General features: G+C 40.3%; 1 protein-coding gene and 1 long non-coding RNA gene across 4 annotated transcripts in view; one reads left to right on the top strand and one right to left on the bottom strand.

Moving 5' to 3' along the window:
* slc44a1b (solute carrier family 44 member 1b) overlaps positions 1-15978 on the bottom strand; it is a 35084-nt gene extending 19106 nt beyond the window's left edge. For 2 of the 3 annotated variants that reach the window (XM_084953573.1, XM_084953556.1), the window contains exons 1-4: positions 15855-15978; positions 10084-10173; positions 4915-5057; positions 2743-2879 (exon numbers count right to left, since the gene is read on the bottom strand). In XM_084953573.1, coding sequence (XP_084809699.1) covers positions 2743-2879; positions 4915-5057; positions 10084-10173; positions 15855-15911 — 427 coding nt within the window. In that variant the 5' untranslated portion in view covers positions 15912-15978. Of the gene's footprint in view, positions 1-2742; positions 2880-4914; positions 5058-10083; positions 10174-10575; positions 11423-15854 lie in introns of those variants that run through there. The other variant, XM_084953566.1, reaches the window with a different exon arrangement.
* LOC146392802 (uncharacterized) lies at positions 15899-18710 on the top strand. The gene is made up of 2 exons (XR_014802759.1): positions 15899-15990; positions 18455-18710. It is a non-coding gene; the product is annotated as an uncharacterized LOC146392802 (long non-coding RNA).
* Positions 18711-18990: the final 280 nt, after the last annotated feature.

Below are 18990 nucleotides of genomic sequence, written 5' to 3' on the forward strand. Positions count from 1 at the left end.
GATAGTTTGGTACATTCAGAAGAAAACTCGAACACAATGTTGGGCCCAGCAGCACTAAAAGGTCTGCACGTCCACAGAAGACAACAGTGGAGGATGATCATAGGATCCTTTCCATAGTCAAGAAAAAAGAACACTTTCCAGGAGGTAAACATATTGTTGCTCAAGTTTACCATAAAGACACAACTTCAGAGAGCAACTCCAGTGGGTTCAGCACAAGCCGCAAAACCTATAGCTCTGAAACAGCAGACAGACAAAACTAAAATAAACATGTAGAGTAATGATGGAGGGAAAATGGGTGGAGAAGGCATTGAACAGCTCAGGATCTGAAGCAAACCACATCCATACAGTGTGCAGTCCAGACAGTGTGATGCATGGACCAGTTTAGCTTCCAGTGACACTAGGCCACTGCTGGTTACAGATGGACTCTGAAGTGTACATGGATATACTATACTGATATACTCTAGAGGTATGATACTATTTTTAAACCAGTTAGTTACTTGGGCTTTCATTTATTGGTGCAACATAGACATATTGCAGAAAATTGCACATATTTGTATCAAAAAGGTATCACTACCTCTGCTCTCCACAGTGATCATGCTTGCTGCCATACATAATCACCACCCAAAGGCACCATTCTTAGGAGGGAAGAACTCGAACAAAAGAAACATGCAACGCTCAGATGACTACAGTCATTAAAATGTCTTGTGTGCAAATCCTTTAAAAAAAACCATGGGAACGCGTGGCTGAAGAGGGGAAAAAAACACCATCCAGTGCAAACAGCTCCAAGAGAAACTAGTCCCCAATATGCCCAGTCATTTGACTAATATGCCCAGTTTGTATCATTCCTGACTGTGAACTTGATTTGATTTTTATTTGAAAGTTTAATCTGAAACACAGATATGAATATTTCCGCTTGTATGAAAAAACTGAGTGTGACCGTGCTGGAGCTGGGCCTCTGTGACAGGCTGCTCAGGTGTAGCAGAGAAACTAGTTCCTCTGTGTGAATCTGTGACAGTGGATCCTTTATAAACGACTGCCGGAGGAGCTGTGAGGTCACCTGACCGAGGGTCTGCCGTCATGTTTCAACACGTTTGTGTCTCAAGTGAACAGTGAAGGCTCTGAGTCACAGAGCAGCCATGATGATGGAGAAGCAGAGCAGAGTGGCACCAATGACACGACACGCATTAATGCTGCCTTTGTTACTGTACTGTAAGTTCAGTATACTGTTGGTGTGTCCGGTCTGCAGACATTCAATCATCACGGTGACGCGATGGCGCGCGGTCGGCCAAGTGCTGACATCACTGCTTCCTTTAAAACCAGCAACATGTTCGTACTTCGGTCTTTGTGAGAACATCGAGTCACACAGTGCACCCCCCATTCCCCCGCCACTTCCAGCACTCCACCTGCTTTTCGCCTCCAACGCATCACCCACCCTTCATATTTAACACCTGCTTTCAGATTCAGCACATTGTATGTTTTCACCTTGAGCAGATCACCTGTTACATCTTTAACACTTTGCATGCTGGAAAATGATTATTAAAAAAAAAAATCATTAGAGAGAATGCCTTTGTCAGAAGTGTAAAGCTTGCACATGCATGAGGCAGAATGTGTGCAAAGCAAAAAATAACACAAGAAAACATGATGCAGCTGAACTGGTCCAGTTTAGAAGGTTGGTTTCAAATCCAAACCAGGACAGGGAGCAATGCAAGTGCAGGCAGGAGGGAGTGTTTCACTGGGCCCAGCTCTCACAGCTAATTACTCTCCAAATCAGACAAGACCACAAAACCAAAACCAAAACAGGGACATCTAGTGCCTAAGCGTCGTCACAACTTCAAGACATCACTTGCTTTCACCTCCAGCTGTTTACCTACTTCTATCTTTAATGGTTCACCTGCTTTAAGCTTCAATACTTCATCGGCTTTCCTCTTTAACACTTTGCATACTTCTTTCAAACTTTATTATATTATTTAACCTCAACATATCATCTGCTAGCCATACAAGGGTATGGGGGGGGGGGGTTGTATAACGTGTTCTCTACTTTTTGTTTTGTTCTTTTTTGTCCCACATACTGTATTATCCTAATTGTTTCTTGTAATCACCAATATTGTTATTACTTTATGTGTTTGGTTTTCAGATGTTTGAAATTATCCTTGAATGGCATGGATACAGGAATATACACCTAAGTGTGTTCCTATAGTCACAATAACTTACCGTACTGTAACGAGTTGTAGATATTTACTATGTGCCATAAATGTTCTGTAACAGCTTTTGGGTTTTTTTATTGAAAAATGAAAATAAATCTTATTAAAAAAACATCACCTGCTATCACCTCAAACACATCAGCTTCTTTACACTTTATTTCCTTCTATTTTTATTGCTTCCATTATCTTCATATTTATTAAGTTAGCTGCTTTTATTTTTTTATATTCTGCACGCTTGATCTCAGCACAATCGTCACCTTTCAGTTTTCACCTCCAACACATCACCCCGGCCAGCTTCACCTGTTTTCATCTTTGACATATAATCTGTTTATACCTCAAAAACTTTACCTGCTTTAAATGTTTGACCTTGCTGAACAAATAAAGACACAGATTCAAATACATTTCCCATCAACACCCTCTCCTGCCTCTAAAGCCTAGAACAAAGCCTCTTTGTCCCTCAGCTCAGACGTGTAAAAATATATCTGGATATCCAGACACCTATTCAAGCGTGCAGGGAGTCGTGTGACATTTATGCCCTCACCATTGACCATAGCGAACCTCTTCAGGTCCTGGTAGGTCTTCAGCTCCTCTGTGGGACACAGAGACACACAAAGAGCCATCGACTTGATTTTCCTTTGAACAATGTCGATGTTACAGGGATCCAGGAAGAAAACAAACCTGTAGGCGACAGAAAGTACAGGAAGTCAGCACATTGACATTTATAATAGAAAAAATGACTCAATATATATATATATATATATATATATATATATATATATATATATATGTGTATATATATATATATATATATATATAAAACGCAGGTAAATGCCTCCAAAGACCTTAAAATCTAAAGAAGAGTGAGACCAAATAGGTCAGCAGTGGATTGGCATTTAAAACATTTAACAAATGGTGCTTCTAAAACCAGAAAAATCTCCATCTTCTAATAAATATGAAGACATGAAGCCAGTAACGTTATCAAAATTTAATTTCAGGAATTGCTGATAAAGAACACAATGCATTTTTAAAAAATAAGCACAATTTTCCCGATTTTAGAAGCGTACCAAATATTATAAATAAAGCAAAAAAACTTCTGATGAAGTCCTTTAAGTGACTTTAAGTGCAGGGAAGGCCTTCAGTAGGTTTGAATGGACCTAATTATTCAGTGTGTTTTAAAGTATCAGTTTTAAAGGATCACATTCAAATAAATATCAACTGCAGAAATGTTTAAGAACAGGAATATTTTACATCTAATTTCTATTAAAAGAGGCGTGTCAAGACTGCAATAGAATGCAATCACATTAAGGAAATATACTTTAAAAACTGGATAAATTGAGTGTAAGTTATAATTTTATACTCGTGATCCATTTTATTATTAATCAACCTCATTATTATACAAAACCCAGCTCGAGCACTACATCAGCTGCCTGCTCAGCAGTCCATCGTGTATCAGTGCTGCTACTATCTGACTGTTTCACGTACTGTAGACTTGAACTGACTGCTGAATTTTGGCAGTGCTGCCCAGTCTGCCCAGTTTGATAATCCCGACTTGAGTCATGAACAGAAGTGTTTGAGTAAAAATAGAAGCTGAGACTGAGCAGAGGAGGATTAAAGCTGAGCAGAATGCAGGAATGTAGATGTGGGAGAAACGTGTGACTCAACAACGAATGGAAACAAAGAGCCACAACGAGTCTGCAGAGACTCAAACCCTCGCCGTTCCTCTCCTACAGGCGCAGGAATCTGTGATCCTGTGATCCCGCTCACTTCACCTGAAATCACCTCTCTGTTCAGCCTCGTGTTCCCGTGGGTTTATATCAGCTGAAGGACTACATCTGATCCCACATCAGTCAGAATGTCTCAGAGATCAAACAGTCTGACACAGTAAAGAGCTGACAGATGCCTAACAAAGATCTGTACCGTGTGTAAAAGTAGGTCTGACATCGCCTCCAAACTCCAACAGCTGCTCGCCCTCCAGCAGGTGGAGCTCTGCGTGTGTGTGTGTGTGTGAGATGAGTCACAGCTCTCAGCTAGTGTCAGCATAATCAATGCTGAACTCTCCCACAGGACCTCAAACGCATTGAGTATTAAAGTGCCAGGATGAGCCGCCACAACGCTCTAAAAATACCCAAGTACTACTTCAGTAATACTGCAAATTAACAAAGACAGACTGTACAGGACAGACGTGCAACACAACCAGAATACAAACAAAAATACTAAAGAATTACAGTGAAATTAAATTATTTACATATATCACCACCAGGAGCACAAAATAAATGAAACAAAACTGCAAAAAGACCCTGCTAACTTAAAAAAAAACCAAAAATATTTATGCAATAAAATCCTAATTATTAGACACAAAACACAGCACTGTGTAATAAAATATCAACACAATAATCGAAACTGCTATGCACTGAAAGAGCTTTATAAACTGTAAAGATGAACACCTTAATACAACCTATAAACCAAGATAAGCCAAACTACAGAATTCCTGTAGTCGCGAGTTTTTCCGACAGACAAATTCATACACTAAATCTCCCCTCTGATAACCTGTTTTTAAACATTGCTTTGTTAAGGGGAGTATATATCTACTCAAATATCACATTTTTGTTTCTCAAATAGTCAGAAGTAACTTCAAAATGCACAGATTCCTGTCAAACAGTAACAAACTCAACACTTTAACTGTACGAGGAACAGTAAAAACCTCAGTACTTACTTCCTGTCAGTGTGGTCGAGGCCACTCAGCCTGACGCCTTCAATCTGTTCATTTCGTTGGCCGCAAGTGTTGCCATAGCTGTCATATCCGAAGACGAGGCGAGCGGCGCCGCCGGTGACGATGGTGAACCCGCAGATGCTGCCCTGGAGGATAGAAAGAGAGTCAGCGAGTGCAACACACCGTTAGCAACAGGCGCGTTTCTTGCTGTCTATATTCACTGAATCTCATCCCTCAGTGCACTGTATCCCATCTACTGCTGTCACATTCTCCAGTTACACGTTAATTTATCTTCAGTCAATAATCTAATCTGATCAACTGCATACATTTGAATCTGGGCCTTCAGCTTTTGCATGGTTGGGAAAATCTGTTGTGTTTTATCTGTACTGATACTCGCACCAGAGTTCCAGTAAAAACCCCGTCAGGACATCACTGTGAAAAATCTAAGACCACATGACATCTAAAAGGTTTAAATCCACAGAAATCAGGGCTGAATAGCAGATGTTCTGACCCGAACAGGTTCAGATTCACTGTTTATTCTCTACTCATCATAAAATTTTCATGCATCTATTCCTGTCCTCGCTTCAGTTGTAAAATCAAACGACTCTTGACCAGTCAGAGCTCTGCCTGAGGCTCTAAAAGCCAATCAGCTGCCTGCTCTGCTCCTGCTGCTACTTCCTGTTACCACAAGAATCTTAATCCAGATGTGCACATTCATTCAGTCCCCCCAAAAAATTATATAAAGGGGCAGAAATATATAGTTTAATAACATGCTTCAGTGTGGTCCACATAGAGCCACACAAAGTTTATTAGCCATCAAGTTATAGTTTGGAAAACAATTCATTCTAATTGTAGTTTTTCAGGTACCTCACAACTTTCACAAGCCTGAGTCTAACAGCTATGGTTAGAATGAGGCATTTAATAAACCCAAACATGTCGTGGTGCCGAGTCAAAAAATAATACACCTAAATAATCAGGGTGTTTGCCCGCATCATACAGCCTGGCCTTCTGCCTTCAGACGTGCCGCAAATAAAAATGAGTTTTATCACTGCTGTGCTGTAGTTACAGGTCTCTTCAAACTGCTGCTTGCCTCAATAAGTCTGGCAGGAGATGTTGTTGATGTTCTAACAGCGTTTACGCTTGAGTTGTTGAACCCACCAGGGCCAGCGAATGAACATCTTTCCACTTCACCTTGAAAAGTAAAGCAATCTGTGCTGTCTTTTCTTTACTTCTGAGTTTTTTTCTCAGAAATTTAAGATGTAAGAGAACCCAAAAGTTGTGTAATTACTAAGCTGAAAAGGAAGAAAAACTACTTAACCATGTTTATTAAAGGGCAAAGACTCAGCGGCATTTCAGCAGTAATCCATCGTCAGCGATTACTGTGTTACAATGGCTAACTATATATAAAATATAAAAAAACTGAAAACTTATTGAGTCAAAATCTACAATAAGGGGTTAAAATGTAAAATGAATGCAGTCACTGTGGCACAAGCTGGTAAAGATTTTCTGTATCTGTGCTTGTGGCAGCAGAAAAGTATTCAGCTGCATGTCCAGTAAGTAATTTTCCTCATAAATCAACTCAAACAGAAACGCTGTTAGAACATCAACAACACCAAACATATTACAGAAGCAGGCAGCAGTTTGAAGGGGCTTCTAACTACAGTGCAAACAGTTTCTTCAAGTCGATTCTTAACAAGACAAAGCTGTAAAAGCAAGTTTCACCGACTTTACTTTTCATACATGTTTTTTTCTCTCAAAGTGTTCACACATCTCCCACGTCTTGCTTATACCGTCATGCGCTCTCACGCTGCTCAGCCAAATCCCAGTTACAGAGAAGCCTCAGAGTCCGTTCTTTATGAAAAACATTAGACTAAAACAGGCTTGTTCCACATTTTAGCACCAACTCTCAACCACAAACATCAGAAAATGCTAAATTCACTCGCCTGATTTTCTGGGTCAACGCTTATCGGTCAGTAAGATGCAGATTCATAATAATTTATATTTTTATTTCATTTAAAATCTTTGGTTTAGTGTCAGTGAATAAAATTTGCTCATTTAAGTTTAAAAAACAAAATAAAACATAGTTTCATTTCATCAGCCACTTTACTGGTTACATCTGTTCAGACTGCTTTGAACTCAAATGAAGGCAACAGTATCTCAAATAACCACTCATTACACCCAAGACACGCAGAAGAAACATCTCTAAACACAACGTTGAAGCAGATGGGCTACAGCAGCAGAAGACCACACCATGTGCCACTCCAGCTAAGAACAGGAAACTGAGGCTTCAATTCACACATGCAAGAAGATTGGAAAAATGCTGCCTGGAATTTAGTGTAAACAAAAAGAGAATGTTGTGGTGGTGGTGTAATGGTGTGGAGGGAATTTTTTGGCACACTTTGGAACTCTTAGTACCAACTGCACTCAACATATAAACATCAAAGTCTACCTGAGCTGTCCATGAATTTGTGACCAAACTGTACCCATTTTCCGATGACTGCTTCCAGCAGGATAACACATCATGTCACAAAGAGAAACATGAGAATGAGTTCACTGTATCCAGACGCCCTTCACAGTCACCAGATATGGATAGAGCACATCTGAGACATGGTGGAACATAAGATTGATATCATCTGCAGGAACTATGTGATGCTATCACGTTGATATGGACCAAAATTCCTGACAAATGTTTCCAGCAAATGAATAATTAAAGCAATTCTAAAGACAAAAGAGGCCCAACCTTAAAAAGGTGGCCAATGACTGTATAATGTGTAGTATTTGTCAGATTGTAAGATTTAGGAAGTGTGGAACTGTCCGGTAACACAATAACACCAAACAAACACCTGACTGAGTGTCAGGTACATATCCCAGTATAAATAAACAGATGCACCAAAGCCTCCACAGGTGTGTCGTGTTGACATATTTGCACAAAGACTAAAATAGTCCAGTTTGCTTCGGGAAGCTTCCTAACCAAGCACCAATCGAACATCCGACTATTCACGAAAACAAAGACCATCGACACAAGTGGCACAATCATGTTTTATTAACTGTGCGTTTGGAGCTTCTAAGGACAGGCTGTTAATCCCACACAGGTGAACTGTGAACGTTACGCTGCTCTGATAAGATCTGCTTCCTATGAAGTTTTTGTCATATGTGAAGAATGCAGATTTATACTTTAGCTTATACTTTAACAGCGGTCCCCAACCCCGGGCTACGGACCGGTCGTTTGGTAGCGGGCCGCGAGAGTTGAGGCTAGTGTGTGAAATTGATGGTTTTCAGGCTTTTTATCGTTAACTCGGTTTCCCTGGGTCTTTACCTGTTGTGTGTCTTATTTTGAAATAAATATTTCCGTGTTACCATAGCGACCAGAGAGCATTAAGGGGCAGAGAGGTCTGTGGCGCAAAAAAGGTTGGGGACCGCTACTTTAGAAGGTTTAGAAATGAAGATTAAGAGCTAGATAAAGTCATCAAAAAGAAGCTAAGCTTTGTCCTAATTTCTTTGCTATGTCCTCACCCCATAGCACTCACTTCTCTCACCCAACCGGTCGTAGCAGATGGCCGCCCCTCCCTGAGCCTGGTTTTGACGAAGGTTTCTTCCTGTTAAAAGGGAGTTTTTCCTTCCCAATGTCACCAAAGTGCTTGCTCATAGGGGGTCATATGATTGTTGCGTTTTTCTCTGTATCTATTTTTCTAGGATCTACTGTACAATATAAAACACCTTGAGGCGACTGTTGTTGTGATTTGGCGCTATATAAATAAAATTGAATTGAATTATCCTTACTACTCGGTATGACCGTTGCTGTGTTACTTTTACTTTTATTATTAATTAATTTGACTTCAGCCACAGAAAGCCTTCTCTCTCGAGAAGGAAGGACAAGCATTGTATTTCACCGTTTATGAGCTATATATCCATTATTGTTTATGTTCTTCCAGTCTTTGTAATGAAGTGATGATTTTAACCTTATTTTTTTATATGACCTGCTTCAAAGAACACGTTAAGAACACGTTGGGCAAAATATCCAAGGTGAATTTAATAAGTAACAATATCATTTCATTTTTTTAATTAAGTCTAGTTTTTATTTCAGTAACTAAAATTTAATGAAACTCAGAAAATATTCATAAACGAAGCAAGTAACTTTTAAATAATGGCTAATATGGGATCAAGATTGGTAACAGTGAAAATACTTTTACTGCAGTTATCGTTAGAGATTTTGAACATAATCCTTCATAAACTGATAAAATGATTTTGCGAGCAACACAGAGAGAAGAGTTATGCTCATAATCACAAGTGGGCTCTTATTTACCCAAAAATCGACTATAATTTGTGCTTTTATTTTACTTAGCAGCTAGTGCTGGTGGACATTATTAGCATAGTATGACTGTTTTATGAGGTATCACTACTGTAGTACCACTGTAGCATTGGTGGTATAATTGCCGTAATACAGGAGGGTGCTATTGCTACAGTATCACTGTAGTACAGGAAGTGTTATTACTGCGGTACTACTATATTATTGTGAGGTAATATAAATGCACTATTACTATTGTTTGGAACTCTTATTGCTATAATATCACTGTAATGTTGAGGGTATTGTTACTGTATTATTACTGTAGTACTGGGGTACCATTACGGTAATTGCTGTAATTAACTGCAATTACCGGAGTATCACTGTAGTTTTGTGTGGTATTATTACTGTATTGATACTGTATATCCGAGGGTATCATCACTGTAATACTGGGATGTTACCGTAGTATCACTGTAGTACTAAGAACAATATTTCTACAATAATATTGTAGTTCTGAGGTTATCATTACTGTAATAATACGATATTAATACCTTATTGTCATTGTACTATTAGTTGGTATTAATACTCTAAAATTACTGTAGTTATGAGAACATCTTTACTGTAATATTTACATTGTTATCATTGTAGTAGTATTAGGCATATCATTAATGTAATATTACTATAGTTCAGAGGTATAAAACCCAGGGTATTACAGTAATAGTACTGTAGTGTCGTGTGGCAACATTACTGTATGTACTCCTGAGGTAATATCACTGGAATACCAGGTTACTATCGCCATATTATCATCGTAGTATTGTGTCTTTTATTACTGTAGCATTACTGTAGTACTGTGAGTGATGTGGGTGCTGATGGAGGGTTTCTGTGGTTACCATGCCGACGCAGAAGACGGTGAAGAGCAGAAACCAGGGCAGGTCTGTGCAGCTCCGGTCCTCCAGCGGTCTCCATTCTCTCTTTGTCCTCTGAAAGACACACACACACACACACACACACACACACACACACACACACACGGTGAGAGCACAGCGGGGCCTTCAGGAACTCCATCCCTCCCTGTACCCCACCTGCCCCGGCCTGCTAACTCGGTTCCATCCCCCAGCTCCGTGTCTGTTTACGGCCGCAGAGAGCGGAGCGGGGCCGCTCACAGGCCGCGGTTACCCGCCTGTTCCCGGCTGGAGCTAATTGGATTAAACGAGCTGCTGGCTCTAATCCTAGCTCGGCCCGCTCTGCTCCCCGGGACCGGTTTCCCTTTCACGGTCACAAAATAAACACACACCAGCGCTCTGCTGAAGGACACGCTTAGAAGAACGAGCACGGTACCGGACCGAGCCGAACCGGACCGAACCGAACCAGGCCGCGCTTACCTCCGTGCTACCGCAGCATCCCATTGCAGTCAGGGTGGAGGTGCCCGGAGCTTCACGGAGCTTCACAGAGCTTCAGCTCAGCAGCAGCGGGGTCTGGAGCCCGACAGGCTGGGGGGGGTGGGGGGCGAGGAGGAGACGACCAGCCCCGCGTGATCCCGGAGGCCGAACCCGGAGCGGAGACGGTCCCGACGGTCAGACAGAACGCTCCGACCCGCTGAGCATTCTACTTGTCGGAGGCTACTCCGGGTACCTAACTGAGCGGGGATTAACGGCCGAGGATTTGTCCGCCACACTTCCTGGTGGGCCGTCAGGTGCTGCGGCCATTCATCTCATTGCGCTTGCGCTTGTGCCCGCGCCGTGAGCGGAGCAGAACAACAAAGCCGTTTTTGACCTGCAGCTGCAGTACCCGCTTTGACCACTAAATCCATTCTAAAGGCAAGATGCCGCTGTTTGCCCTGTGGAGCTAATCTACACAAGAAAGTAACACAAAATACTCTAAACAGTCAGATCTTTTAAGTCAGTGGTTCCCAAACTTTTTTCGCTGGGCCCCCCTTTACACGCACGCACTAACACATCCTCCAACCACACACACATATTTTGCTCAATTACGGTTTATTTCACACCTCAAACATTTAGTAAACAATTAAGCAAATACAAGTAATCTGCAGGTAGTAATAAAATAAACTACTAACTCTTTAACGCTACGTCCGCACCTACACGGGTATTTTTGAAAACGCAGCTGTTTCGTCCACACGTACACGGCGTTTCGAATCACCGAAAACGGAGATTTTTTAAAACTCATTTTTTGCATTTAGGTGTGGACGAGGAATACAGAGTTCTTCACGCAATGTCAAAGGTATGTGCCTTTTTTCACGTCAGCTGTGCGCCACGTTATTGTTTACATGAGAGGAATTGCAGAATGGCAGATAAACAGTATTTCGTCTCAATCTTCAGGTTTTACACTCTTACATATAAACATGCAGTTACTGTCCCTCTATTTAGAAAGGCAGAGGCGTCACGGTTTAATTCTTTTACATGTAGTTGTTTTTTTCCTGTGTAATAATATTCAACATTGCTATCAATACATTAAAAAAATGCCTCTCTGTGCAAAATGGGTTTAAAAACAACTGTAGGGTACTGTTTGTCCGTGATTTAGACAGGGGGAACAAATCGTGGCAGGATCAGCCTGATGTTATTTGTATCCCACTGTAACTTTACTGTATACAGAGCTAACATCTCCAAAATGTCAGGAGTAGTTAGTCATTATAACAAGTGTTTTTGAACTAAAAATCAAGAATGTGGGATCCTGTTTGTCTGTGATTTGGAGAGCCCAGCGTGTGCTCCAGAAGAAGGAAAGACCAATTATGCAGGGGAGACCTACCACTTGTGCAGGTGAAACCAAAGGGAAGATATGCTTCACCATATTTTCTAGTCTTTGGCTTAGAATGAAGTTGGTTTGGAAACATATTCAGCGATGCTTCATCTCCTGCTTTGCGTTTGTGTGGGCGCCCCGTGCTAGCAGTGTCCAAGCGTTGTTCCCCCCCTGCAATGGCTCTGCGCCCCCCCCCCCCAGGGGGCGGGCCCCACACTTTGGGAAGGTCTGTTTTAAGTAATCATCAACAGTTTTCTCAAAGAGTGAAATACCCCAAAGTTATGCAACAATCTATGCAATAAATAAAGAATTAAACCTCAGTTTCTCCCCCAAAATCCCGCAATTATACATTTCTGCAAACCAGATTGATATCTGCTATGAAAGGTTCAATAAAAGCATAAACCCATCAGAGGTGTGGGCTTATTTAACATAATAGTTTGAATACTAATGGTGTACGTCGTACTCTACCCTATTTATTTTCAAGCTTTATTTTTCAATAGAATATTTTATTATTATATAATGTATTTAATATAGATTAGTCAGGAGTACAATCAGTGATGTGTTGCAAGGATAATGGAGCATTGTCTGATATGAAAATTAATGGATCAATACTTTTATTCACTTGCCATTCTAAACTACAGAAGAGAGATGGATGCAAAATTAATTTAATTTAAACTCAGTGTGCCGAGCACTGAGCAGTGTATTTGCTTTGATTATTTTATTGACTGTATTTTTTATTGTTTTTTGCAACATGATATAACATAATATGAATCACAAAAGAGCTGGAGGTGGCAGTACTGAAGGTGCTCAGATTTCCATTGGGAGTAAACAGGATGCAGGATTAGAAATGAGTCTATCAGGGGGACAGCTCAGTCAGAAACGTGAGGCTGAGATGATTTGCACATGTGCAGAGGAGGGAGAGTGAATGTACTGGACAAATGATGATGAAGGTGGAGCTGGCTGGCAGGAGGAAAGAGAAAGACGTTAGAGGAGGTTCATGGATATAGTGAAGGAGGACATACAGAGGGTTTTTGTGGAGATGGAGGCAAATGATCATCTGTGGCAACCAAAATAAGAGGAGCTGAAGATTAATTTTCAGTAAACTTCCTCACTTACAAATACTGTTTATCCTTTTGATGTTTTCACTGTCGGGATGATAAGTTTGACCTGTGCTGCAGAAGAAGCTGCTCTGGTGTTGTCAGCTCCCCTGCATGTATGTATTTATGTACTTTTTCATTTCCCTCTTCTTCCTCAGTGTGCATTTGCTGTTGATGCTGAAGAAAGCTACTGTGTCTGTCACTGTAAACCTGCTGATTTTGATAAAGCTTTTAAAGAAAGCAGTTTGACCTCTGACCTCCACCGACAGACTGCCACGCAGAGCTCCTGCAACATTTAAAGAAGTGACATCTTTGTTTCACGTCCATGCGAACACTCAGTGCACTGTTGACATTCTCCACCAGTCACCACATACACAACACACCATCATACAGCAACATGCGCTTTCTTCCACATGCTGGACACATCACTGTCATAGCTAAGAAAGAGAAAAGGCTGGCGTTTGAACTTTGCATCACTACATGTTCATATACCTCCAAGAGACTATGTTGGCTCATTTATGAAGCCATGCAGCTGCTGCGGTATTTTCAATTATAGAAATGTTTCCTACCATGAATTAGTCATAATTCTACTTTAACAACTTTTCATAGCTATTAATAGAAACTGTTCCATTGGTGGAAAGGAAAGGGAAACAGAAAGTTGTGTGGAAATATTTTTAGCACTATACAGATTTTGTTCTGATTTTTGACTTCTAATGGCTACACTCTGATATTTCGAAGAGACAGATCTAGAAGAAGACTCGAAGATATCCTGAAGTACGTGCAGTTTGACAATCGAGCAGCCAGAGCAGATGGTGAACAAACCTTTCAGGAATATTTGAACAATGTTTGTAGCTGGGCCTGTCTCCCTGGTTCTGATCTCTGTGAGGATGAACAGTTGGTAGCTTTCAGAGCCAGGTGCAGTTTCAGGGAGTCCGTCCCTTCTGAGAAAACTATGATGGCAGAACTGCAGGTTTGTTTGGGGTTTTTTTTTTTCATAAAATGACTGAAAATCATAATGCATGATGTCAGAATATTTTAGAGTATCTGTCATAGATTAAGAAATGATGGAACTGTTATAAATACAGACAGAGCCATGAAAAAAAGGATTCCTTTGTAAGTTACCATGAGGTCTTGACCTGCAGCTGTTTCACTTTCTTTTTATAGTGTACATATTATTTATTAATGCAATTTGCACTGTTGTTTAACTTGTCTAACTTAACCTAATTTAATGTTTGTATTTTATTTGTTTGTTTTAATCCCTATTGTGTACATAAATTTTGCACATCATACTATGCACCTGTGGCACTTTTACTGTAACTATATTGTTTATTTATTGCTGTACTATTTGTATTCTGCACTAACACAATCATTTCCCTTATTCTCATTTGCTATTAACTGCTTTCACCTGTGCTCTGTCCTGCAACCTTTTCTTCCTTTGTGCTCCTGTATTCCTCAAGTAAATTTTTTTACTCCTTGTGCCCGTTGTGGATGCTGGTTTCTTTGTGGTTTTTGTTTACCTTTTGTTCAAACAGCCAAATCAATGACTCACTTTTGGTCTGATTGTGTCCTGCATTTGAATTCTTCACACACCACATTCTCACACTAGATATTAGATTTCTGAGAAAGGACTTCTTCAAGTTTGTGTCACTTCTACAACCACAGCTGAACTGTAGATTCAACTTTCATCATGTCAAGCTTGAGTGTTTGAACTTTTATCTGAGAGCTGACCTGCTACTGCTGGTATAAATTTAAAGGAGGATTTTCCTTCAGTTGAAATCTGATCTGAATGTTTAAAGAAATTCTCAGTTTTTCCTTTGAGGCATTCATTAAACCATCTGTTAACATGGGCGTGCCTTCAGCTGTGATCAGATTTTTTAGCATTTTTATAGGCTGTTATGGCATCCCGCCCAAAAACTAAAAACGAAAGTTTATTTCATGCTCTCTCTGATTGCCATGAAGTAAAGGATTTGGTCTTCATGACGGCAGCTTCTGCAGGAGGCTGTGTGCCCCTCCTTAAACTGTTTTAGTGCTGATCTGACTGTAAGTGTGAGACAGTGAGGATGCTGATTTTCATTCAGTGTTACACTGATTTTGCAAAGTTTCCTTCACTTTTGTATTTGTCTTTAAAGCTGCACTCGCTCTGCTAACTTCCTGTAGCCCATCATAGGCTGAAATAAGTAAATTTCCCCGATTCTAGTAGCACTTTGTGTTTAAATGCAGTTGTTTTCTTTTGCTGCATTTTACTCATACATTTGCTGCAGTGAAAGCTTCCCTACCTCCTCAGGTCATCCCTCAACAACAAATTGTTTCTGATGATTAAAATCAGGGGTTAAAGTGCTTTTTTAAAAAACTTGCTTTGTATTGTTGAGCCATGAAGCTCTCTGCTTTCATCTTGTTAAGTTTAATTCTCCACAAAGGACGGTGAATATTGGAGTAGCAGCAGGGTTAGCAAATCACAGCCTGTACACAAAGCTCATGAAACAAAGTGTAAGGGTTCCCTCACCTTCCAAATCGCACTTTGACTCCTCAATAAAGGTACTGCAGTCAGTTTAGAAACTCCTGTATTCATTGTCCAGTCTGTGCTTTGTTATCATACTGTTGTTGTATTTTTTGTAGTACTTTGGAGGTAAGTTTACTTTTTTCTCCCACTAATTTTCCTGTAAATAATAATCAGATTCTCGCTGAGTCATTGAGTGAAACCAAACCCACTTTTTTATTGTTTTGTTCATTTTTGCGTTGCTTTTTTTTTGAGTGTGTGTGTTCATGTAAAATAATCACGTTTGCTGTGTGAAGAGCAGCAGATCTTTTACCTTTTGCCTGAGTCGAACCTGTTGCTGAGAGCTTGAGGAAAGGCGCTTGGGGTCCATATTCCTGTGGGAGTCCTGGAGGGTCCCGGAGGGTTCCGCAGAGTCCTGGTGCTGCTGTCAGACTGAGGACGGCAGTGATGTAGGTCTGATCAGGCTGCAGAGGACAGAGAGCTTTTGTCTTATTGTTTACTGTTGTACCAGGCTGAACACTGGGGGGGGTGTGGGCATGTGTTTTCCTGCGTTCTTCTTGTTATGGGGAGATTAAACTTTTCACGCTGTCACATTTCGGGCACGTAAAGCAGTTGAACCTCATATACATACATAAATCATGAAGTTTTATTAAGATTCATTAAAGTCTCAAATTAACGCACACAGTCATGTTTCCATTCCTTCAGAGGGCTTCATGACTGCGGGTGTTCATTTAAAGAGTTCACAGGCAGCAATGTTCAGCAGAAATATTTAACTTCTCTCAAAATCACAATTGAATCAGGCAGGAAGCAATCGTGACCAAACAAATCTGTCAGGAAGAGGCAAAAATCCAAAGACAGGCAGACACACGAGGAATGAAACAAACAAGACCAAAGAAATTTCTGGAAGGCTTAACTGGTGAGAACAAGAAAACACTGCAAAGGACCAAAGACACACAGAGGAGTTTATATACTGGAGAGTTATTAACAGATTGCGAGCAGGTGATGGTGATGGAGCTGAGGCAATAAAGGTTTGCTCCCTTTCTTAGTCTGCCTCCCTTAACACTGAGATGGCAGGAATACAGAAGAACCAAAGATTACAAAATAAATTACGAATTAGTTTGAAACAAAGCAACTCTTGCAAAGATGACATATGACAATGTTCACAAAGAAACACTATAAATATTCAACTCTGTGCAATTTTTGGTCTCTGATTTCAAAAAGAAAAAAGTTTGTGTTCTTGGAAATGGAAAAAGTAGAGAATGTAAAACTTTTATTAGAGATGGAGTTTCCTTTGTTATCTTCTCTAAAACAAACAGACTGACATAATGAGGTGCCCTTTGACTTCTTGGGTCTGTTTGGAGGATTTGAGTTGTGTCGAGTTGATTGATCTTTTTACACCAACCAAAGCTCCTGTGAAGTTAGACACGGGTTCATCCATAATGTTTCCAATGTGCTAGCTGCCGGTGTCCAGTCCGACGCTGATGGAGACACAGCAGTGTTCAGATGTTTGTTTGGGGCTTTTACAGGCTGTAAATTCATCAGTCCACTTCAGCCACTTCTGTGTTTAATGCATTTATCAAGGGAAAGGAGGAATAACATGGTCTGACAGGGTGAAACAACCTTAGTCACAAATCCAAGCAGAATAAAAGAGCTGCTAATAGGCCATGTTTGCATTTCATTTACATTTATTCTGGTTTTACTTTCAAAATCAAACAAAGAAAGAAAATAACAATAAACAAACAAAAGGGAAAAAACTCCATTAGTTAATACATATTGAATCATATAGAAACAGGGAGGGGGACCCAGGGTTGGCCCGGGACAAGCTGGAGAGATTATATCTCCTAGCTGGCCCTGGACAAGCTGGAGGAGGTGGCCGGGGAGAGGGAAGTCTGGGCTTCTCTGCTTAGGCTGCTGCCCCGCGACTTGGCCCAGAGTGGAAGAAGATGGATGGATGGATGGATGGATGGATGGATGAATATCACAAGACAGGGATCATAATGAGCTTTTTGCCACTTGCTTGAGAACACTTGGGTATTGCTCAGAGAGAATGGCTGATCTTATTAAACCACAGAGACACTGAGCGTTGTACCTTTGTAAAGTTTCAGCAGATTGAAATTCTGGATTTGAAAAATTATGCTTTCTTTTCATTTTTAAGCACTAAAAATGTTATTACAGATGTTGGGAAACGAATATCCAAGAGTGGTATGAGGAAGACTTTTTGTTTGTAAGTGATTTATTGTTTTGTTGTTTTTATTTCAGACTTTCACACTTTATTGGTAAATGTAATTCAGAATACAAAAAAACAAAAAATAAAAAAAAAATAAAAAAGTAATCATTTGATTGCTGTTTGAGTTCCATGAGGTCCATGAGCATGTCCATGAGGCATGCTTAACAGTCTGGAATTAAGTCTGCACAGGCTGCAGCTTTATTAAACAAGAAATTGTATGAAATTTCTTGAGTAGGGAAATAATAATAGTTCTTGGTATTGGCTAGACTTGGTATTTATCCATAAGATTAGCACTGTTATTAAATGTTGTTGTTATCGTGCTTATTTGAAGAGTTTCAGTTGGGTTTCAAAGCTCATCACAGTACAGAAACAGTACAGTGTTTAAAAGTAGAATGGGAGGGAGAACCTTCGGTTTTCAGGCCCCTCCTCTATGGAACCAGCTTCCGGTTTGGATTCAGGAAACAGACACTATCTCTACTTTTAAGATTAGGCTTCAAATTTTCCTTTTTGCTAAAGCTAGTGCTGGGTCAGGTGACCCTGAATCCTCCCTTAGTTATGCTGCAATAGGTGTAGACTGCTGATGGATTCCCATGATCCACTGAGTGTTTCTTCTTCACTCATATGTGTTTATACACCTCTCTGCATTTAATCATTACTTATTATTAATCTCTGGCTCTCTTCCACAGCATCCTCCCTTCACCCCTACCAGTCGGGGAGCAGATGGCCACCCTTCCCTGAGATTGGTTCTGCTTGAGGCTTTTTCCTATTGAAAGGGAGTTTTTCCTTCCCACTTTCACCAAAGTGCTTGCTTATATGGGGACATATGATTGTTGTGTTTTTCTCTGTTTTCTTTGGGGTCTTTACCTTAAAAAAAAAAAAAGGACATTGAGGCAACTGCTGTTGTGATTTGGTACTGTATAAATAAACTTTTACTGAATTGAATTGAACAGAAGTTTATTAACAGGATCATCCAACATGTTCAACAAAGAAACCTTGCGTATTTACAACTGATGTGATGGGTGCAGTTTCACTCTGGTCCAGCAGAGGGCAGTGTGACACAGCAGATGCTTCATCATCGTCGGGAAAAACGCAACAAGACAAATTTAAACTTTCCAAGCTTTTACTTTATTTCACAGTTATAGACAACCAGGTTATTACAGGCTTTCTGAAATCTTATGTCAGCTAAAATCTATTAAAAGTGTGCTTTAATGTCTGCTAAAGT

This window comes from Perissodus microlepis, chromosome 2 (assembly GCF_051167445.1).
Source record: "Perissodus microlepis isolate ML-2025 ecotype Zambia chromosome 2, ASM5116744v1, whole genome shotgun sequence".
In the NCBI taxonomy this organism is placed as follows: Eukaryota; Metazoa; Chordata; class Actinopteri; order Cichliformes; family Cichlidae; genus Perissodus; species Perissodus microlepis.